Raw genomic sequence first — 23403 nt, forward strand, 5'->3', positions numbered from 1 at the left:
TTTTTGAAGGATCATGTGACACTGAAGACTGGAGTAAAATATATTTTAAATTATATAAAAATGTTGATAAAATAAATGCAGGCTTGATGACCATAAGTGACTTTTTGCAAAAAATAAAATAGTAAAGTATCCAAACTGTTGACCTATATGTATATATATATATATATATATTTTTTTTTTTTTTTTTTTTTTTTTACATTGCCCCTATTTTACATTTGAGCCCCTGCCCCGATGAACTCTCTGCACATCCCTGTAACACAATTAAGGTTTAACAAGTCAATCATATCAAGAGCAGTCCACTCAAGTGCAGTCAAGTCAAGTGCAGTCCACTTAGAAAATGATAGTGTGGAGCTTTTTCTCTTGTAAATAGCGCTTTCTGTTTAAACATGACAAATGCCTCCATTCTTCATAAGTACCGAGTCATTAGTAAAGGTAATTGTTTTCCACTTTAGTTTCTAATTCATCCCACACATAGAAAAGAATATGTTAAAGCTGAAAAAAATATTTTTATGTTTTGATTAATCTGCCTCTGTTTGGTTCTGTATCCAGCATGAAGTGAGGTATCAAACTTTAAAGTCGATTGCTTGAGAGACGTCCAGGGGAAGGGCTTTGACTACGATTGGCCATCTGACAGAGAGACACAGAGAGAGCGAGTGAGATGGCTTAAAAGACGGCAGAAATCATTTTGAGAGAATTCCACAGTAGAATGGAAGAATTTGCAAAGAAGTTGTACTAACCCTCAGACTCAGTGAGGAAGCATGTGCAAGAAAATGAAATGAAAAACTCATGAATTGTGAACTATATACTATGTTGTGGACTATATTGTTTTTCTTGTTTACATTTGGGTATAAGGAATATTTCACAACAAAATTAAAATTGTCATAATTTATTCAACCTCATTCTTAACCTGTATGAGGGACGAAAGCAGAGGTTTAACAGAATGTCTGAGCTGCTCTTTCATGCAGTGAAAGTGGATGGGGACCAGGGGTTGTCAAGCTCCAAAATGCACCATAAAAGAACTATAAAAATTTGACAGCTTTGTGTGAGGAGCAGACTGACTTAAATCATTTTTCACTGAAAATCTTGCTTGACAGCCATGGTCACAAGTCACTTTCATGGTTTAGAAAACAACAGCCTAGACAGTCAGCTATAAATAACTCCTATTTTGTTCCACAGAAACAAGAAACTCATACAGGTTTAAAAAAAAAAAGTGAAGGTGTGTAAATGATAACAAAATTAATTGTTTTAGTTTTCAGTAGAAACTTACAAATGTGCGGCTGGGGCTTCCTGAGTGAGAGCGAACAGGACTAGAGCTACGACTCCTGCTTCTCCACTAGAAGAAAACCATTCAGACATCATTTCAGTTTCAGTGCTTTAACAATTTAAATTAAATTCATTTTATTCAGTTTTATTCAGTTTACTCTGTATTTTTTTTTTCATTTTTACAATTTATATTTTTATACAAATTTTTATATTACTTTATTTATGTATTCAAATTTTAAAATGTAGTAGTTCTTTAACAATAATGCATAAAATTTATTAAGAAACATTAACAAAAATATCCACAAAAAACACTTTTTTAGATAAGTCTTTTCTTCTTTTCTATGAGGTATGTCACGACTAGTATGAATGCTATTTATATTGATTTTCTCTGAATGGCCTCCACATACCAGAGCTCCTCTCCTAGTGACCGTCTCTCCCTTCAGTACGACAGTGTCTCCCTCCAACAGCGCAGGCCACACGTGATATGCCACCAGCGGAGCGGTGAACTCAGAGTCAAAACTGCGCCTGTACCTGAGAGGAAGTGAAAGTGCGATGGGTAAGTCACTCATTTACATTTCTGTTTGTCTCGATTTGTCTTAGTTTTTTGTTTCATTGATAAAAATTTCAGTGTAATACATATCTTTAAAAGAATTCTGCATTTTAAATCACTGTGTGTGAGGAGATAAAAGATGCATCTCAAGACCTTTGATGGGTGTTAATGTGCATGTGTAAGTGTGTCTAATTTATGAGCTCCACTCACTTAACGTCACTGTAAAGTTCTCCATCTGAGCTGAAGGCCAGGTCCAGTGGTGGGTCCAGAGTTTGCATAGCAAATGCTATTCGACATGCTTCCCTAATGAAGCTGCTGATCAGAACAAAGTCCACCTCTGGAGGGAAAGAGATGCGTGGGTTTACATTCATCGCGTTGATGACATCCTGTAGATGGAAATTGAACAATTAGTTGTTATCGCTAACTTAAACTACTAAATAAAATTTTTTTTTAAATACGTGAAAAGTCAAAAACAAAACAAAAAACAGAAATGTTATCTGAGCAACTAACTGAAATAAATAATCTGAAGTACTAAAATTACTGAAACTAAAACTGAAATGAAAATAGATTAAAGCTAGATAGAATTTTTTTTTTTTAAATGACAAAAGCATATAACAAAATTACTACAACTTAAACTAAAATAAAACTGAAAAAATTAAAATAAAAGCTAATTCACAAATATTAAGAAATGTTATAGTAGTATATACTGTATATATAATACAAAAATAACACTGATGCACAGACGATTTCTAGGGAAAATAAAACTGTTAAGAAATCAAAAGAAAAAGAGAAAAGTCCATTCTGATTTTTGAGAATGATAAGACACCAAAAAAAATTTGTGTGTTTTGTGTGTTTATTTCAGATTTCAAATTTCAGAGCTGCCATAGTTAATCACAGAAAGGTATCAGTGTTTGCAACTTTGGTCAAACGTACATTAACGCTGGTCTGCACATCATACAGGTCCAGATTTCTCACAATGTAATCCACCACTGTATCCTCCAAACTCTCAGGACCAATGTGAGTGGAGGAAAGTGTCTTCCTCACACGTGTTTTAAACTGACGATAGGCCAGCTTAGCAGCCTGAAATGATTCCTGTTGGACAATACTAATTATTATAACACAGCATATAATACAGCATCTTCCCTGCTGCTATAAAATAATAATATAATATACATTTTTTTATTTCCAGATATATATAAAAATAGAATTATAAAAAGATAGTTTTTCTTTAATTTTGTATCAGATTAAGTAACTGTTCAAATGAAGTAACTGCTATATTCTTTCATATGTTCTGTAACTTTAGAAAGGACCATAACATTATTACTAGCCATAGTGGTTATCAATGAATGGCAATGGATATCCAGAGTTATTCTTACCACAACAGCGATGAAAAGGATCCTCTGGACTGTTTCCAGGTCATCGATGTATCTGCGCAGGAGACTCTGGGATTCCAGTCTCTCTGTGGTGTACAGGTCTGAGAAATGGGAGACCAGCCGCGCGTGCCGAGAGGAACTGGTGAGCTGTGTGCGTGTAGGAGACTCGCCCCTCACAGGGCTAACGGAGCGACTCCGGCGGGGAAGAGGACTAGGTGAACGGCTCCTGACCAATCTGGAAATGAGAAAAGAGAGTAAGTTAGGCTCTCATTAAGTCTCATTTGCACTGAGCAACGAAGTGTTTTCATGTCAAACGTACCTCTCCTGCAGAACAGTTTTTTCAGCGGTGAGAAACGAGATCTCATCTCTTAGGATTCTGACCTGCTTCTCATAGTCATCAAGTACATCCAGCTTTCTCTTATACAGATCAACCTGATCTTGAGCAATTCGCAACCTTACACAAATACACACAAAATAATTGATATTAAATTCTCATACATTTTACTTTCTAGTACACAAATGGTTTAATCCACAAAGAGTTCACGATCTCTGACTCACTCTGCCTTTAGATGTAGTATTTCATCTTCTGTGGCCAACAGGGTGGTTGCAGATTTATTCTTTGTGGAGTCCAGTTCAATCTGGGTGTTAGCAAGCCTGGAATCAAATAAACAATACAGCTGACTCTGATTTATTTTTATGGAGTATAAAATGTAACACTGATTCTTACTGATTACGATGTATTGTGTATTAGGATAAGGGTGCAGTTTGTCAGGGGTTAGGGTTCTGTTTATATGAACCCTAAACTTTGCAATCCAATTCACACTTTCGTTTGCATGAGCACTGATGTATTCTGAACGAAACTTGAGTGCATGTGCAGTGCCTCAGTCACTGTATTCAGAACTAGCGAAAGCCACAGCTATACTGTAAAAAAAAATCCATTAAATTTACGGTACAAAAAACTGGCAGCTGTGGTAGCAACTGTAGCAACAGTTTAGGTTTTACAGATTTAATTTACATTTAAATACCATATTTTATTAACTGATATAATATTAATATACCAATCTATTGAAGTACTGAAATCTGTTTAGTACCTTTGCAATACACTGATAACCACCAAGAGCAGGTGGTGATGAGAAACATGATGAACCAAAGCTCATCACAAGCAGCTTTTCCACAAGCTGAGAAGGAAAACACTAATATATAAGGAGCGCTGTGTCGTTCACACAAATACTAAGCACCACCATGGTAACAAACGACAGTAACGTTATGCAAATAAACATTACTTTAACAACATAGATGTAATATACAACCCTAATGAACACAACTGATAAGAAAAAACTAAGAAACAGTTATTTCAATGAAAAAACATCAAATGTATAATGTAACGCGGGGAATTCTGGGAATGTTAATTTACGTTTTTTTCACTGTAAATTATACATTCTTTTTCTCATGAAATGTCCAGTGCAGTTTTTCACCCTATATAGTAGAGGAACATACCGTTAACCAATTAATAGTATTTATAGCATTTGTAGTATTTTACCATTCAAATGGCAATCATTTTTTTCACTGGAGATAAGTATAACTGTTGTTTTAACCTTGATGACATAGCTAAAGAAATCTGAAAAAATATGTCAAATTTTCAAATATATTGGTAAATATTCAGTCTCCTCAAAATTGACCAGTTTGTAAGACATAATATAAAAATATGCCCGTTAGAAAGATGTAAAATGCATGTGAACAGAGAACAAAGCGCTCTAAACATATGCATCATGGCACTGCACGTGTGCAGGGTATTTTTGAATCTGAAATTTCATTCGAATCGAGCTCAATCATATTGTTTGAGGTGTTTACATGAAGGCTTTCAGTCCAATTACTAATGGACTATTTGGGTGCATGTAAACGTAGCTAGTAATGACATTTTCATTCAAATATCCCCCCATCCCTCTCTGATTTTCAACAAATCACACCCTGATTTAGGATGTTGGTAATAAATGAACAGAAGTTTTTAAAGAAATTTGTACAGAATACATTTTTTTGTGCTCTATCCCTAAACTGACACTCCTAAGACCAATCTTGTTTAGACTTGTTACTAGAATTGATACTGACTCCTGTTTAACTGTGTCCAACTCCATACGTGTAGAACACAGCTGGTCTTCTATTTTCTGCATGTCACTCTCATGAGCTGAGGATAGTTCCCGAATCTTCCGACCTTTCTCCATAGATTCCTGATCAGCACACACAAAGGTATACATGTGCCAACACAGAGATACACACACATACATGCAGGTATATGGCTACTCAAAATAGTTATTTCACTCCTGACAACCATTATACACAAAGCACACACTGGTGGTTGCTAACATGTGGAACAAATGGTAAGGACCGCAGCAGAGGATTCTGGATATCCAACTGACCTGAATGAGGCTAAGGCTGGTATCCGTGGAGACAGACGTAGCTGCAATGGTGAAGCAAGAGCCAAGCCATGGTAAAAGGCGAGATTTCAGTGTGTCAACCCCTGAATAATGTCCCCCTGAGGAAGACAGAGGACAGAGAATCTGCTTGAACATTATTGTTAAACAGTCACCTAGAGGGAATGAACATGTGACATGCTAGAGGTGAATGAGACACTAAATACTGTATTTAAATACTGAAAGTAAAGAGAGGGGCATATCCATTTGTTACCCTCTTGTGCTGTAAGGTTGAGTATGGTGAACAATTGACCCTGAATTTTAGAGGTGAGCTCCACCAGCTCACAGCACCTATTCAGGTTTTGGTCACAAGAGAACACCTGTGAGAAAAATGATCAAAGCAAGGTAGTATGCAACAGCAAAAGGTAAAGCAGTAATTGTGGGAAAGCCCCCAAACTACAACAATGGGCTGAATAGAATATCATACTTCCCAATTAGGTAGCACAAAAACAATGCCTTTTATTTTTTGGCATTGCAATAATGTTTTGCTTATAGTGAAAAATAAGTACACTACAATTCATTCTAATATTCCAAATTCTTTCTATGCAAACCTTGCATTCACGGTTTTGAAATATATTTTTCAAGTGTGTTTTTTTTAACAAATATCAAGAATCCAAAGTTATTAAGTAAAAATATGTGATATGTTTTAACTTTGAACCTAAATGTATTTTTTAACCCTTTAACTGTCACTCACATTTTTGAACATAGACGTGGATCCAAACTTACATTTTTATAATTCATGAACGAAAACATTTTGTAACATGATATTGATGTACCATTTTCATGGTAATGCAATGTTTGATTTTAAAATGGGTTTCAAAAGGATAATAGAATATCATACTTCCCGATTAGGTAGCACAAAAACAATGCCTTTTATTTTTTGGCATTGCAATAATGTTTTGCTTATAGTGAAAAATAAGTACACTACAATTCATTCTAATATTCCAAATTCTTTCTATGCAAACCTTGCATTCATGGTTTTGAAATATATTTTTCAAGTGTGTTTTTTTTAACAAATATCAAGAATCCAAAGTTATTAAGTAAAAATATGTGATATGTTTTAACTTTGAACCTAAATGTATTTTTTAACCCTTTAACTGTCACTCACATTTTTGAACATAGACGTGGATCCAAACTTACATTTTTATAATTCATGAACGAAAACATTTTGTAACATGATATTGATGTACCATTTTCATGGTAATGCAATGTTTGATTTTAAAATGGGTTTCAAAAGGATGAATTTTGAGATTTAAAGCTTTCAATTGATATATCATTTCTGATGATTTCTAAAGTGTAATAGAGAAAAACTTTTTTTGACAAAGGTCAGAACTCCTGATATGATGTAGATTTTTGAGGTGCACTCTTGTCATAAATTAATCTATTACTTTTCCTACATCATTTTTAACAAAAACATTGCTCAAATATCTATTTAGGAGTCTTAGACCTTTCCAACGATATATAGTTTGTCATGATTAGATTAGGATTTAATTGTAATATAGTGAAGTACATTTAGGCGTCACACAGAGGGGACGAGTGACAGTTAAAGGGTTAACTTAATATTTTAAAGAAATAGTACAAGAGAATTTCTCTCTCTCTTCTCTTTTTACAGAACTTCAGCCTTTTAAAGAAACACCAGCTAGACATTTTTACTCTAAACCCCACATATCCAATTACTGAAAACTGAAAACATGCTTAGCATATAAAAAACGAATTACTCTCTTCTCAAAGCATTTTATTTAACTTTCATTTCTTGATATGAATAAATTATGTTTGTGAAAGAATGAATGATAAATCAAATAAACTACGCGCCACTGAACTATATCTGTTAGGCTAGAATTCGTGATTACTAATGATTTGAGAAGATTAGTGTAATTTTCAGCACGCGAGAAGAGACTCCCTCCATTCCGAAAACACAAGCGTGACGGGAGCGCGCACGTTTGCTCTCAGCCTATCAGAAGTGCCCGGAAATTGAGTTGTCCTGACAACGAGCGTCCATAGAAACCAAACACTGCCGCAAAATCAATGCAAAAAAACTAATATTCCAACTCGGGTCTGTTGTTAGATCGAAGCACAATGCAGGACACTCTTGTCTTGTGCATATTAATTCAGGTTGCTTGGCAATTACTCCAGTAGCCTATGTTATGACTATCTAACAACTGTTTTTTGTGCATATTGAGTTGTGCAAACTCCAGCCACAAAACAGATGCATCTAAATAGTTCAAATAGGCCTAACTTACATGTGGTGAAAACAGTCCCCAGACAGAATCTCAAACACTATCACAATCTAGAATCCTGAATTTGTGCACTTGATATAATACACATAACTGACTAAACATACTGTAAAGTGTGTAACTATAGTAAACTACTATTGTGGTTGATCACAGACTAAGAGCAGCTTCAGTTATTGATGACTTACATGATAGTCTTTGTACCAAGCTTCCAGTTTGTCCTGCAAAACACCGTACGGAGATGAGTTCACCAGTCTTCGTAAAGTGTCAGCCATCTCTGCTGTAATCCTGCTTCAGGACGTCCCGGTGCAGTTCATCCAGCAGTGCATCCTGCGCGTGTAATTGTGTACTTACGGTACGGGTGCTGAGAGCAGTCAAAATGCATGTAAAGAATTCACACCCTTGACTTTCAGCGAAACCATGGACGCGCTTTTAGTTGTAGCAACGGTTTGCTAGACTTCTCAATTTGAGGAAATATAGCTGTATAACAAGCACAACGTGAACAGCCTGAACCATGCGAGCTGTTTGTTTAACACGGCCTCTTATTATGTTACTCAGTGTCTCCGTCTGAAGGTGAAGCTCGGCTCTCAGAGATGAAATCGCACACTGTTAAGTTGGGGTCAGATGTCAAGTGCAGGAAGATCTTTATTCACATTCTCTGGGAGAACAGGTGTAATGCCTTAACTGATTTTCCGCCATGTAACTTTATATCACGTGACAAAGTTACAGGTCACTGCCCTGATCACAAATTAAATGAAAATAAACCATTTTGAGTAATGCATTGTAGTTACTGCATGACTTAAATGAGTTATCCAGCAACTGTGACCTAGTATAACAAAGTGGTAACACAAATAATGCAATACACGTTAAATAAATGGCATAACTGCAACATAAAACACCATGTACACATAACTGATCACTTTATAAATAAATAAATAAAACAAGTGGTGTTTACACAGGGAAATGTAACTTTTTCTATCAATAATGCTTACTTTTTACTCATTGAAAAAAATATTTAGCTGTAAAAGACTTCTCTGAAATGTATAAGGTAATTCATGTTAAGTTGGTAATAGCCTCCTGAGAACCACAAAAAAATGTTTTGTGAATTTTTTTGAAAAAAAAATGTTTTTTTAATGTCATTACATTGGTTGGAGCATAAGAAACAAATGGATAAAAAAATTGATTTTATTCATATTTTATTCTATATTTGTAAAGGATGCCAGGATAGATGTGAAAAGGCATGTATAGGCAAAAACAATGTTTTATTTTTTCATTCACCAATCAGTTGTTAGGTTTCAGGCTATTTTTAGCCAAACTTTGTACAAAGATGATTCTCAACTATTTTATGAAACAACAGAATGATTTGATATACTACTGTACTTTATGGAATATGTAAAATGTCCATAAATAGGTATTCCCATTCTAATGTATCTATACATTGCATCTAATTAGCATATTCTTGGGGTAAACCATAATGAAAAAAGAAGTGTACTAATGGGAGTAATAACTTGGGCAACATTTTCATAAGAATGTCTCATATTTCATAGGAATATTGATCTATAATTTCTTTCCCTATTGACTTGATGTGCTTGGTTAACATGATGTTTGTCCTGGTGTCCTCCACAGAAGACATGTATGAAAATTATGCCGTTTCGTAACAAAAAGTCATATTCCGATTTGAAACCCCATGTTACAATGTTACAAAACATTAGCCTACTTAAAACTATAGCAGGGTCTCAGAGAAATTCACTAAAATATAATGTCCTCTAGAGGCATGGGTCCCAGGAGGATAGTAGACAGAAACAATATCATAGCAGACGCTTCTTTACATTTACATTTCAAGATGTGCTCCATCTTTATTTGTACTTTCCTTATACGGCGAGTCTGTGCGAGTCACAACCGGCTCTTTATAGAGGAGGAACAAACCATCTTCCATATTAGTCCTGCTCCCTTAAAACCAAGGCGTTCCTTCTTCAACATCGGCCTGTATTTATGGACAATTTCATTTTTCAGGATAGACATGTTTGCAGTGTATAATCCATGTGAAGGTTTGGCTGTTTGTGAGTATCGTGTGATACCGGTTTTCTCGCAGTGGTTTCTCCTGCGGCTGTGTGTGTGAAGCTGCTAACAGTGCTCTGGAGAGAGAGAGAGGGGGAGGCTCAACATGGCGTCCGAGCAGGTCTGGTTTCAGTCTGAATTGTAAATCTTTTCTCTTTAGCATTGCTTTTCAAGCGATTTTGAGCGTTAAAACGAGCGATGCATAATAACTTTAAAATTGAAACGATGTCTATGGCGATGTATGTGAAATAATAACGATCATCTGCGCTATTTATGTCCTACCGTTAATGGAAAAATGGAGATATCATAGCAGACGCTTCTTTACATTTACATTTCAAGATGTGCTCCATCTTTATTTGTACTTTCCTTATACGGCGAGTCTGTGCGAGTCACAACCGGCTCTTTATAGAGGAGGAACAAACCATCTTACATATTAGTCCTGCTCCCTTAAAACCAAGGCGTTCCTTCTTCAACATCGGCCTGTATTTATGGACAATTTCATTTTTCAGGATAGACATGTTTGCAGTGTATAATCCATGTGAAGGTTTGGCTGTTTGTGAGTATCGTGTGATACCGGTTTTCTCGCAGTGGTTTCTCCTGCGGCTGTGTGTGTGAAGCTGCTAACAGTGCTCTGGAGAGAGAGAGAGGGGGAGGCTCAACATGGCGTCCGAGCAGGTCTGGTTTCAGTCTGAATTGTAAATCTTTTCTCTTTAGCATTGCTTTTCAAGCGATTTTGAGCGTTAAAACGAGCGATGCATAATAACTTTAAAATTGAAACGATGTCTATGGCGATGTATGTGAAATAATAACGATCATCTGCGCTATTTATGTCCTACCGTTAATGGAAAAATGGACTCATTATTGCAGGGTTACAGTTTGCTGTTATACTGAATAGTGATACTTTTGAGCTGTAAAATAAACCCACTCGCTCGTGTTTATTACAGAGGAAAGAGCTGCGTGTCATTTATTTTTAGGCGCATACAAACATATCTACTGCATTCCTGAAGACAGCAACACTGCTTTCTTTTTTAGCCGTCACACTGTAATAGCATGAATGTGTTTATTATTAGTTCATTCTAAAAGAAGATGCATTTGCTGAAAAAAAGTGAGAAATTGTTGTGATATGCTGAGATATGTTATTTTTTGTACCCTATAACTCCCTTGAATTTGAAAATCGTTTGTCACTATCTAGTGCTCTAGCCAAAATATACTAAATACTCCAAAAGATAAGATTATTAAGTACTGAGGATATAAAGTATTATTGGTCCCAAAAGTATTACAGCATTTAAGACCTGCTTAACACTAACACCGAGTTACGTAATTAAATATAAAATATTAAAATGTAATGAAATATAAAACTTGAATGATATTTATTTTAAGCATAATCATCACAAATAGATTTGTTAGAAATTAAATGATAAAAAATGCTCAGATGTTATTATATAAAATAAATGTGTTGTTTAAATTTAATTAAAAAGTATTTGACATTTTGTGGTTGTCAATTATTAGTGAACATGTTAAAATGATCTACACCGTTGGTTGTTATGCCGTTACACCTCTGTGAACTTGAGGATAACTGAGTTCATGTATCTACTAAAAATTAACCTTGAAAACAGTTGGTTGAAAGTAATTGGAAAAATACTTATTTAAAGTGTGGCTTAAGTACTTTTGGGCTACCATAATAATACATACTGGCATAACTGATATTTTACACCCAAACTCAGCACTGCAGCCTAGAAAATATCTTAATTGCAAATCGTTTAAGTAAAGCTGAGTAATGCTATATTTGAAGGGGTTCTTGTATGGTAAACCACTGGTGGCAGTAATGGAGTGTCTAGTAAAACAGACAATAATTGTACTATCTAATGTACCCTATTTTTTCCTTATATCCACAGGAATTCCCAAATGTGCCGGTGAAGAAGTCCATGAGGGAGAAGGCAATTGAGCGTAGATCAGTTAATAAAGAGCACAACAGTAATTTTAAGGCTGGATATATTCCGATTGAGGAGGAGAGACTCCACAAAACAGGACTGAGGGGTCGCAAGGGCATCATTGCCATTGGCATTATCATCCTACTTTTTGTGCTTGCGCTCATCAACCTCATTGTGAGTTTATCGGTTCTTTGTTGTGTCTGTGATATTAATATGATAGGATATACTGAAAAATTAGCATCAAATAATTTTGGATGCATTAAATTGATCAAAAGTGAAAACAAAAACATAATATCACAAATGATTTATATTTCAAATAAATGTTGTTTATTGAACTTTCAATTCATCAGAAAATTCTGGGAAAAAAATATATCAGGTTTTCCACAAAAATATGAACTGTTTTCAAGATTGATAATAATAAATAAGATAAATAAAGGTAATAATTAGAAATGTTCAGATCACTTGAGTTACATCTCTACTGCTCACTGAATACAGAGACAGTTATACATTATCTGTGTTTTATAGATAACGCTGGTGATATGGACAGTGATACGGATAGGTCCTGGAGGTTGTGAAAGTATGGAGTTTCACGAGAGTGGACTGCTACGCTTCAAACAGAAGGCCGATATGGGCGTGGTCCACCCACTACACAAGAGCACAGTGGGCGGCAGGAAGGACCAGGACCTTGTCATTACTGGCAACAATAACCCAGTCAGTCAGCATAGTATCTGACTTTCTTTCAACAAGTCTGTATGCTCTGAGTGTTGACATGAGAAAGTGTATTGATTTAGGTGTTCTCTGTGTGAGTTACAGGTGGTGTTCCAGCAGGGCAACACCAAGCTGAGCGTAGAGGAAGATAAGACGTCTATTGTCAGCGATTTAGGAATCTCCTTTACTGACCCCCGCACTCAAACGACTTTCTTCAGCACTGACTTTGACAACCATGAGTTCCACCTGCCCAAAGAGGTCAAGGTTCTCAATGTGAAGAAAGCCTCTACTGAGAGAGTAAGCAAAAATACTCATAGTCCTGACTCATGGACTTATGAAACCTGAATAACCGAGTACAAATTGAAATAGTAGTGCCTAATCACATGGCATACATCACTTATACGTCAGAACAAATCATATGAAAAGTATTTTGGTATGAGATTTATGATCGTCTTAATCTAGGTATTTTGATTAGTCACACATGTTGTCTTTGTATAGTGACTCAGTGCCATCCTTTGCAGATAACAAGCAATGCATCATCTGACCTCACTATCAAAGGAGATGGTAAGGCCATTATCCGTGGCAACGAGGGAGTTTACATCATGGGAAAAACCGTGGAGTTCAGCATGGGTGGGGACATTGAGCTAAAAGCGGTAAGTAGTTAAGAGTTAAAAAGTTTTTCTTTAGTTGCCAAAAAATAAATAAATACTATAATAAGATCATCATCCATTAAGGTATCAGTCATTACTCCAGTCTTCAGTGTCACATGATCCTTCAGAAATCATTTTTATATGGTGATTTAGTGCTAGAATTTAGTGCAAGAATCATTTCTAATTACTATCAATGCTGAAAACAGTTGCACTGCTTGCTGACCCCAAACTTTTGAATGGTAGTGTGTATATATATAAATGTAAACATATAATTACGAGTGTATGAATGTTTTTTTTTTCTATTTTCTGTGCAGGAAAACAGCATTATTCTAAATGGCTCAGTGATGTTCAGTCCTTCACGTATACCAAACTCCTCTTTAGGGGGAGACCTGTACTTCAATGAGGGGCTGGAGAGGTATAAACTTTGCATGTGTGCAGACGGCACACTATTCAGAGTGCAGGTCAAATACTCCAACATGGGCTGCCAAACATCCGACAATCCGTGTGGAGCAGGACACTAGTGAAAGAGAAAGGAAAACCACTGGAAAACACATACACATGCTTATTAATGCCTTCTTATGAACATTTAGTGTGAACTGCCAAAAGTTGTTTTTCCTAAAAACTGGACAATAATTATTAGTGTATACACACCCAAAACACAAAAAACACACTATCCGGCCTAACACGCCCACCCAATAAGACAGTTTCTTCTACACTCCCACTCAGCTTTATTAGAGGTCTAAGAACACGCACACACACATACCTCTATGATGATGATGGCTCCCTTATAACCATAAATCCGACCCAGCACAAACAGTACCGTTTTCTTTTATGGCCGAGAGCTCCCTGTGCATTTTCATTAGCTTACCTCAGTGTTTTACAGCCTTTAAGCTGCCTACTTTCAGTCTTCACTGCATGTGCTTTAAATATTGTATCGTAGCAAAGTAATTGAGTCCAGTGATTTTCTGAGCAGTATTATTACACTCTTTTACTATCCGCTCCTGTCATTAATAACTATCATATTGGCACATAAAAAGAGGGGTGTTGTTTGACTGATATAAGTGTTAAAATAGTATGTGTCATAAACCTTTTGCATTGTTCTACATGGCCAGTGGGTCTTTAGAAGGCTTTTAAGAGGTGATTTAAAGTGGCCAATTTTATTAAACAGCTCAGATATCATTAAGATTTCTTCAGGGTTGGTTTTTGTATCACAAATGTTTACTTGGTCGTGATTGGACCCTTTTGCTTTTCATTTCATTTGTAATAGTCTTCACTGATGCAGAATCAGCACAGTCAAGTGGCTTTAAAGCCACATTTTAAATAAGCAACACCGTAAGTCTGATCCTGAAACAGTGGGTGGCGATGTATCACTTCTGGAACATATTTTCAAGGCCTGTATTATATTGCCCAATCGCCTTCTCATGATATCTTTTGATAAGATAAAAAAAGAAAACTTCTATGATATATAATTGAGTTATCTGTGTGATATTTTGTGCAATATAACCTTCTTGGCCTGGTTTGTCTGGGTATATGTGTGGTATTTATTGTTGTTTCTGAACACAGTATTATTGTGATGTCCAAACCAAAAATCTTCTGTTCTGAGACTGTCAGATGTGATTTTCATTTCAACCCTATAATGGATTACTCTGTTAACCTGAAACCATCTGCTCATCTATGTTTCTAGATCTTCTATGGTTTTAGGTCTTTTCAACGTTGTCAGAAGGGAAGTCACAAATATTTGGAATGAAGAGGAAAATAAATGCTTTCATATTGCAGTGTTTTTGTTAATAAATGCAAATGCGGTTTTGATTGAAAAAAACTGTATTATGATTGTTGGGACTATTAGATGTATAAACATGATCCATCTCAACAATAACAGATATTAGAGTTGCTAACTATATCATGTGGCAACTGAGTTAAGATATTAATTTACTTGTCAATTATTAATTTTGGTCAATGATCTAGTGGCAATTCACTAATATGTCACTGCATACGTATGTAAAAACTGTTAATTCTTATTTATTCAACATTAAATATTATTTGTTTATTTTTATTTATTTTTTATCCTTAAAATGCTTGGGAGGGAACAAACCTGAGTAAGACATTAACTCAGGCAAGTGAGTGATTGTAGAAAGATTGTTCTTTGTGTGTGTGTGTGTGTGTGTGTGTGTCTGGTGCCATAATGCTATTCAGACTTTGATCTTAGGGAAGTTGGAGTTAAAGTCAAAGAATTTCTCAGTTGGTCTCAGTGTTTTGTTGGTAATTGTCCAGAACTACAGACAGAAGTGTGCCAGAGCCGAGTGGAGAACTGCTACCCTAAAAGGTTAGTTTTAAACAAATATACAATTTTCCCTTGAGCTTAGGCAAGTAAAGGACTGATGTTTAATAATTTAGACTTCAACTGTATATGTGTGTGTGCATATAATTGATTTTATTGGTTTGGTTTTATTGGCGATGGATTTCATGAGGGAAACTTTCTCCGCGTTCATTTTAACAGCTCAGTAAAAAAAAAGTAATAATAAAAAAATGCATGTGTTTTCTATCTGTATTGTACCATACAAATGCGAGTAAGTACGGAGCCATGGCATACAGGAAAAAAAATAGTAGGCTAAATCGTGTGTACGATTTACTAATTCGTTCCCTCGATGTACAAAATGTTCGTTCCCTCGATTTGCTAAATTGTGCACACGATTTATTTATTTTTTCTTGCATGACATGTGCGGGGCTCTGTAAGTATGCCATATTCTGTCATCTTACTTTTTCACTTCTCCAATCTGTTATTTGTTGTTTATATCATTCAGGGCTGACAATAATGTCAGCATCCAGCTCAGTGCTTGGTGTGGCACTATTGCTCCTCCACCTCTGTGGGACACATTCTTTCCCCACCTCTGCCTGTCCTGTCCCCTGCCTGTGCCAGCACAGTCCTCTCCTGAACTGCTCTTCTTTGGGTCTGACTGAGATTCCCACACGCATCCCAGCAACTGCGGTTTCCTTGAACATATCCAATAATGCCCTGCGTTCTCTGGCTCCTCTCAGCTTTGGTCATGTAAAATTGAAAGGGCTTCTGCACCTTTGGGTAGGAAGTAATGCTCTGGAGAGCCTGTCTCTGATTTTGAAGGGCCGTTCAGGCACTAGGACCCTGTCAAGTGGAGAACAGGAATGCACCTCCTGGGCACCTGACCTTCAGTTGCTGTCTGCTGAAAGAAACCATCTAAAACATCTACCCAAGGGTATGTGTCGCAAGAGTATGTATGTGATACACTTTACAGCATTAGTAATTTATTCAACACTCTTACTGTAAAAAAACTGTATCTCTGTCCTTCGTTTCTCCTGAAAAACATATTCAAATTAAAAAGGAAATCGGGGCAACTTTATTTCTGTCACATTTCTATAATGGTGACATTAACGCCCTTACTATTAATTAATAGACGGACAGATAGATGAGTAAATTTGATCAACTACTAAAAACTTTTTTTTTTATATAGAATCTTTTTAATCTCATTTTATTATGTAAAATCTGTCAAATTCATAAAACCCACACCCATTCTCCACCCCGTGGTAAATGTCTGTATAATCAGTGTAACTTTGCTCTGTTGCGATTGCACATTCTTCCTGTTAAATTCCATTTAAACCAGTCACAGGATCCTCCCTCAGCATGAGGTGAAAAGAAATCACCTGTGATCTGTCACAAGGGTTGGGCGCTGGCATTCCTGTGCTTCATAACGGGCTGTAAAAGGGTAATAATGGTCTAAACACATTCCAGAGAGTGAATTTCATTATGGCCTTGTATTTTGACCATCCTTCACATAAACGCTAACATTGAGTTCTAGTGTGTTCAAAGGTGTCTTATATTTATTAGTGTATTTATACACTATTCTATGACATTTTGTAGTGTAGTGTGTTCACACTCAAAATTCCAAAAGGAAAAGTGCACTTCAAATACCCGGATGACGCACTTAATTAACCAAAAAACAAAAACAAAGTGTGTTGAACACTTCATGCACTCGGCTGTCATAGTTTTCCTGATAGGGGCTATTAAATGCAAATGCTATTAGATGACAAAATAATCTACATAAATAGTGTACATAATGTATAGTACATAATTTGGGACACATCTATAATGTGTCATCCGCCAACCTGCTGTAATACAATTTTTTTTTAAATCTTCCTTGTCAGTTTGGATTGTAATAGAAACACCATTAAAATAGACACCAAAAAGCATTTTGTTGAAATATTTAGAGAAACTTAACTGGGGGTTTTGTAGAATGTTCATAGTAAGTTGGGGAACAGAAAGCCAATTCAAGCACTTATCATTCTCTTTTAGATTTTGAATATCGTCTCTTCAATTTCATATTCAGTGCTATTCTAATGGGATGGCTAATTCTTTCATTTAATTCTGAAATCCTGTTCCAGGATGTGATTGTCAGTGTTGATAGACAATTTTGGCAGGGTTTCAATGTTTCTCTGTCTGCTTTGAAACTTTTTTTCTTTTTTTTTTTCTTTGAAATTCAAAGGGACTTGTTAACAAAGGTCAAGAATCAGATTTTAAATTGTGCTCTTAGCCTTGGCAGATCCCAATCTGGCCAGCCTGTAAGCACTGAATTAGATGGTGGCACCGCAATGTTTTTCAGCTCTTTGTGATTCAGAGCACAGCCTCAATGCTTCTCTCTGATAAACCCCTGTCCAGCAGACCCCCGTTTCGGCTCAGCAGTCAACACGGTTCTTAAAATAGGCAAGAGAGTTCTCCATCTCTTCTCTGACAGACATACCAGAACTTTTGCAAGCCTTCCACTCTGAATCAACTCAATTCTAGATATGTTCAAGAACCTTTGTGATGTACTGGTTTGCATTCATTTAAATTATTGTAAGCGCCAAATTTTGGGTTTACATATTTATCCAAAAAAATATTAGCCACTAAGATGCAAATATTATTCGTTAATAGTGAGAATACTATTACCAACAACTTGACAGTAAAGTCCTGAAGATATTCAAGCAGTGTTGCTGCAAGAACCTCCCTGATCTGAACAAGTGGTGATTCATGTGGCACTCCATAACTGCCCTACTATGCAAGGTTTTGTTACAGCCACAGATATTGGCACAAACAGGTGCATTGATATTTAACTAGAAAGTTTATTGTTAATCATTGCATTATGTTTACGTTTTTATATTATGAATATACATTTTGCTTTCAGGGCTAGGCTGCATGAAGTCTCTGCAGTTTCTTCAGCTGTCTTATAACCAGATATCTAAGATAGGTCTTACCGACCTGGACAACTGCATTGATTTGAAAGAGCTACATCTCCAGCATAACAGCATCATAAGCATTCACCCACATGCTTTTATAGACCTTAAACAGCTGCAGGTAACATCTCATAACTATTCAGCTTATTTGAGTATCACGTTAATACCAGTCACATAATATTGTTTTCTTATCCTAAAGGGAAATATTGTTAAGAACAGTTTTACATATTTAGGACTGTGCTCTCCCTAGTGGCATATAACAATTAGGTTTTTTTTCTATTAACTGTCTTTTGACAGAATCTAGCCCAGGGTGCATTAAAATGAGGAAAACATTTTGATTGACTCACTAATTCTATCCAGGTCCTTGATCTGAGCTATAACAGGCTGGTCACCATTCCTGTTCCTGCCTACCAGTCCCTGCGAAAACTCAACACCTTGGTCGATGTCTCCTTCAACAGATGGAAGTGTGACTGCAACTTGCAGACCTTGAGAAGATGGATTAGTTTTGATTCTGAAATGGGTGATAGTTCCTGGCAAGTGGTATGTGCCTCTCCACCATATCATGGTGGAAAAGATCTGCTTCACCTGAAGGATTCGGAGCTTACTTGTCCAACACATAAATACAGCACATCTGGTCGCTATTATAACATGATTGTGGACGAGGGGATGCAAATATCAATTCCTTGCAGCAATGACAGTCAAGGTGCTACTTCTGCTTACTTGTCTGTATCAGAAGTTATAAAACCACAGTCTAATGGCGCTTTTCCACTGCATGGTACGGCACGGTAGGGTTCACTTTTGGGGGGGTTTTCCACTGGGTACAGTACCTGGTACTTTTTTTAGTACCACCTCGGTTGAGGTTCCAAGTGAACCGTACCGTTACCAAAACATGACGTGTAAACTCTGCTGATCACTGATTGGCCGGAGAGAATCGTCACTACCTGCGTCACTGAACTTGCAACACAAACACAACAGAACCACTAGATTTAAATCAGCACAGCCAGCGAAGGAATGAACGCAACTGTTTTGAACGAGCGCACCTTTTTTTAACAAGCAAAAAATGGCTATTTTGTGGTCTGTTGAGGAAGTACAGACGTTCCTCTCGTTGATAGCAGAGGAGCGGATCCAGCGAGAGCTTGATGGGGCGACGCGGAATGAAAAAGGTTTTCAGGAGTCACGGCAGTAGGGGCGGCGCAACTATAACGACATGTGAATAATCCCGCCCACTCTAAAGCAATACTAAACAGCAGTGGAAACGCAAACAGAGTCATACTGAGCCGTGCCAAGCCAAGTCGTACCACGCAGTGGAAAAGCGCATAAAAGACATATTATTCAAAAATTTTATTCATAACTTTCTTTTTTGCAGTTATATATGTAACTCCTAAAATAATGCACATTTAGTGATAAAATTCCCTGTTATTTTTATTCTAGATATCATGCAGGTTCATTGGTGGACTCCACATGGCCAAGTCACAGATAACCAACCAAAACTTCTAATTAAGGACATCACAGAGCAGCATGCAGGACTTTATATATGCATTTCTGGTCTTCAAGGGGAGCACATATCAGTATTTAATCTACATGTCTATAAAAAAGGCAGTGGCTCAAGACCACGTAGGGAAGCGGCAACCATCTTGGATGAGCAAGAAAATACAAACACACCAAGGAATGATCCTGTTGTACGGGAAAGGAGCCAGTCAGAATTTGTCCTTGCCATCTGCCTCTCTGTTATCATTACATTTATTGTAGCCTTTATCCTTGGTGTTCTTTTGAGACCACTCTTAGAAAAATTATGGAGAAGAATACAATCCAAAAGACAATCTACACCACCACCAACAACAACCTCCTCCACTGGGCCCCAGCCATATGTGAATGAAGGGTACTGTGATGTAGAAGACCAAGAACAAGAAGTGAGAGTGGGTTCAACGGTTACATTTGGTGGAATCACTGAAGTGGAAGATCAAGTGCCATACTACGTTACTGTAGAGAATGATCAAGCAGATGGCTCCTCTGAGAGTAACACAGAAGAAGTTGAGGCTCTTTATGAGAGTATTGAAAGAAATGAATCCTCAATAACTGGTGGGAAGCAGCAGGCCCTTGAGATGGAGGATCACAGAGGAAGAGCAGACAGCAGTAGTAGCAGCTCACTACAGGAAGGGGAAGGGTATGCTTTAGTCATAAATGGTAAGAAATTGCCACCCTGCTCAACCGAAGACATGGCAAAATCCATAGAATTTGAGTCAATTCCAGATGCAAATGATATAACCCAGTTAAAGAGAAGGGACAGTTCTTCAACATCATCTCAGTCAAGTCAGGAAGGTAACTTCTCAAGAGAAACTGAAGAAAGTGTTGACCCTCCTGCTGTCACTATACCGGCAAACAAAAACACAATGGGTAGAATTCCAGGATTTAGTACTGAGCCATTTTCAGAATGGTCAACCAGACTGACAGAACAGAATGTTGATAATTTGGACCCAGGGTTGTGGAATGACAGTGGAGAAAGCTTTTCTTTCACTGATGGCTCTGAAAGGTCAAGTATCTTGGATCTCTCCAGCTCTGCTTTAGGACACCCACTGAAGGATGATGACACATGGAGGCAAAGCAACGTAGATTCACCTTCAGAAAAAATAAACCTTGATTCAGAGCTTCTTGTTTTTGACAAACCTTTTGGTAAAGAACTTCCTGTTGATGATGTAAAGCAGTTCGAGCTCTCTGACATAGAAAGCTCCTCTAATTCAAGTGAAAGTGGTGAAAGTGTAGGTGGACCAAACAATTATGTTGTAAACCCAGAGTTAATGGATGAATCAGACACAGGGAACTATGCAAACCTGGTCACTTTAAATAGATTTGGCACTCTTGAAGATGTCACTTTAAATGAAAGAATGCCTAGTGCTGGCATTCTTATAAGACAAGAGACTGTCACTCTGGAGCTTTCAGACATACATTTGACATTAACTCATGGAGACAGTGTTGATGAGAGTATGCATATTTATGACTCCCTGAGAAAGAGTGAAGATGTGAACATATCAGACAAGTTTGGGATATGTGTAGATGTGGGTCTTGATACAGTGCCAAAGGTTAAAAGATATGTTGAATTTAAACAGTTTAAACCTCATTCTGGACCTCCAACTCTGCCATCATTTTCTACTTCCTCAACAAAGAAGAACAACACCTTATCAGATATGGAGGTAAAATCTGAAGCTAACATTGACACATTCTCTGGAGACAACAGATGCTTAACACAAATAGAGGTATCTCCTGATAGAATTCAAAAAGTGAAGAGATACATTCACTTCAAACAGCCTGAACCTCATTCCCCAACTCTGCCATCATCACCCTCCTTCACCAAAAAAGATAAGCTAGAAGCAAAAAGTTATAGCTCATCTTCAGATGATGATGCTCAGAGGACAACTAAACGTGACAATTTAGATGTATCTTCTTATGGAGTTTCAAAAGTAAAACGATACATTTCATTTAAACAGCTTGAATCTTCCTCCCCAACTCTGTCAGTATCCACACCTTCAACTAAAATTGAGACCACAACTGAGGAAGCAATCAAATCTTTGCAGTCAAGCACCACACCTAAAGATTCAAGTCAAAATGTGAAGAAATATGTGTATTTTAAGCAGTATAAACACCATTCCTCATCTCTGCCATCATCACCTACCTCTACCAGGAAAGGTTTATCAGGAAAAAAGACTAAACGCAAAAAACAACATGATCAAGCATATTATGGAAGTCATGATAGCCTGCCACTATACCATGTCCATCCTGTCTATAGGTCAAGTATAAACAGACTGAATAGAGGCTATGATACTGATAGATCATCTTCCAGTGAAGAAGAAGATACATTTTTGGAGTATCCATCAAAATTAGAGATTACAATAGCACCTGGGATAAACAGAGGATCCATCCCACCAGATAAAAACACAGACAAAGTTCTCAACATTGACTTTGATAACTCCTCCAGCAGCACAGATGTATTTGACAAGAAACATTCTAAAGGTCTAATGAGATTAAGAGCATTAAGTGCACGACTGTTCAACAGACACGAAAATGAAACAGATGAGGGGAATCTTCAATCACAAATTCAAACTAAGTCACCAACGGGTTTAGATTTTGGAAGAACCGGAGGTGTCTCTATTAATAGGCAGCAAAAGGTAACTAAGGTGACCCCTAATGAAGACAGTCTCTTTAGAAAAGGTCTATCCCTTGATCATTTACCAAAGGTGAAGAGATACCTTCAGTTTTCACACTCTGATTCCAATCCTCAAGTCCAATTACCATCTCCTCCACCAACCACTGGGGTAATCACATCTGAATTTATAATGACAACTGAGTTCAGGAGATCCAGTTTCTCATCTGAGGATGATGTCAAACAACCCACTGAAGATAAAAAGTTTGTTGGACAAGTGGATACATCTTATGATGGAATTCCAAAAGTAAAAAGAAGTATTAAATTCTCAAGCACTGAACTTTGTTCGACAACACTGCCCTTGAACAAACAAAGTATATCACCTGAACTAGTGGCACAACCCGAAGCAAGAAGATCAAGTACATCATCTGAAGATGATACCAAACTTACATCCAATGAAAACAATTTCTTCGGGAAGATAGGTGTATCTCTCGATACAATGCATAATGTTAAAAGATACATTCAATTCAATCAGCCAAAACCTTACTCTCCAGCTCTAACATCTTCACCTATTTCAACCAAGAGGCCTGTGGCAGTAGTGGAGACAAGTTCCAGTACATCTGTCAAGTTGGATGACAAATCTGATGCTACAGAAAACAATCAATTTACACAGTCCAAACATCATTCTCCAGCTCTGCCATCAGTTTCATCCTCTACAAAAAGCACAATTGATAGGGAAATTAAATCTGAAGGTACAATTGACACATCCTCTGGAGACCAGGGTTATTTAACGCA

At 36.9% G+C, this 23403-nt stretch overlaps 3 protein-coding genes across 4 annotated transcripts; 2 read left to right on the forward strand and 1 right to left on the reverse strand.

The window, feature by feature from the left end:
- Positions 1-205: 205 nt before the first annotated feature.
- On the reverse strand, positions 206-8185 carry LOC107597473 (mitochondria-eating protein-like). The gene is made up of 12 exons (XM_016288544.1): positions 8074-8185; positions 5869-5974; positions 5601-5716; positions 5293-5411; positions 3745-3840; positions 3506-3640; positions 3190-3421; positions 2747-2905; positions 2024-2199; positions 1671-1794; positions 1268-1333; positions 206-627 (listed from the first exon to the last, which is right to left on the reverse strand). The coding sequence occupies exons 1-12, from the start codon at positions 8158-8160 to the stop codon at positions 571-573; spliced, it is 1473 nt and encodes a 490-aa protein (XP_016144030.1). The 5' UTR covers positions 8161-8185; the 3' UTR covers positions 206-570.
- A 1856-nt stretch (positions 8186-10041) lies between these two features.
- On the forward strand, positions 10042-15054 carry LOC107597442 (beta-sarcoglycan-like). 2 transcript variants are annotated; one of them, XM_016288500.1, is made up of 6 exons: positions 10042-10064; positions 11839-12048; positions 12400-12585; positions 12688-12879; positions 13104-13235; positions 13547-15054. In XM_016288500.1, the coding sequence occupies exons 1-6, from the start codon at positions 10050-10052 to the stop codon at positions 13751-13753; spliced, it is 942 nt and encodes a 313-aa protein (XP_016143986.1). In that variant the 5' UTR covers positions 10042-10049; the 3' UTR covers positions 13754-15054. The 2 variants fall into 2 exon arrangements, with proteins under 2 accessions (XP_016143986.1, XP_016143985.1); XM_016288499.1 differs by lacking the exon at positions 10042-10064 and adding an exon at positions 10380-10618.
- Positions 15055-15388: 334 nt separating this feature from the next.
- Positions 15389-19093, forward strand: LOC107597464 (leucine-rich repeat-containing protein 66-like). Its single transcript, XM_016288536.1, has 5 exons — positions 15389-15555; positions 16034-16462; positions 18425-18594; positions 18834-19038; positions 19074-19093. Exons 2-5 carry the CDS (start codon positions 16045-16047, stop codon positions 19091-19093), a joined length of 813 nt encoding a protein of 270 aa, XP_016144022.1. The 5' UTR covers positions 15389-15555; positions 16034-16044.
- The last annotated feature ends 4310 nt before the right edge of the window (positions 19094-23403 follow it).

This window comes from Sinocyclocheilus grahami, unplaced genomic scaffold, assembly GCF_001515645.1.
Source record: "Sinocyclocheilus grahami isolate Dianchi unplaced genomic scaffold, SAMN03320097.WGS_v1.1 scaffold232.1, whole genome shotgun sequence".
NCBI classification, from domain to species: Eukaryota; Metazoa; Chordata; class Actinopteri; order Cypriniformes; family Cyprinidae; genus Sinocyclocheilus; species Sinocyclocheilus grahami.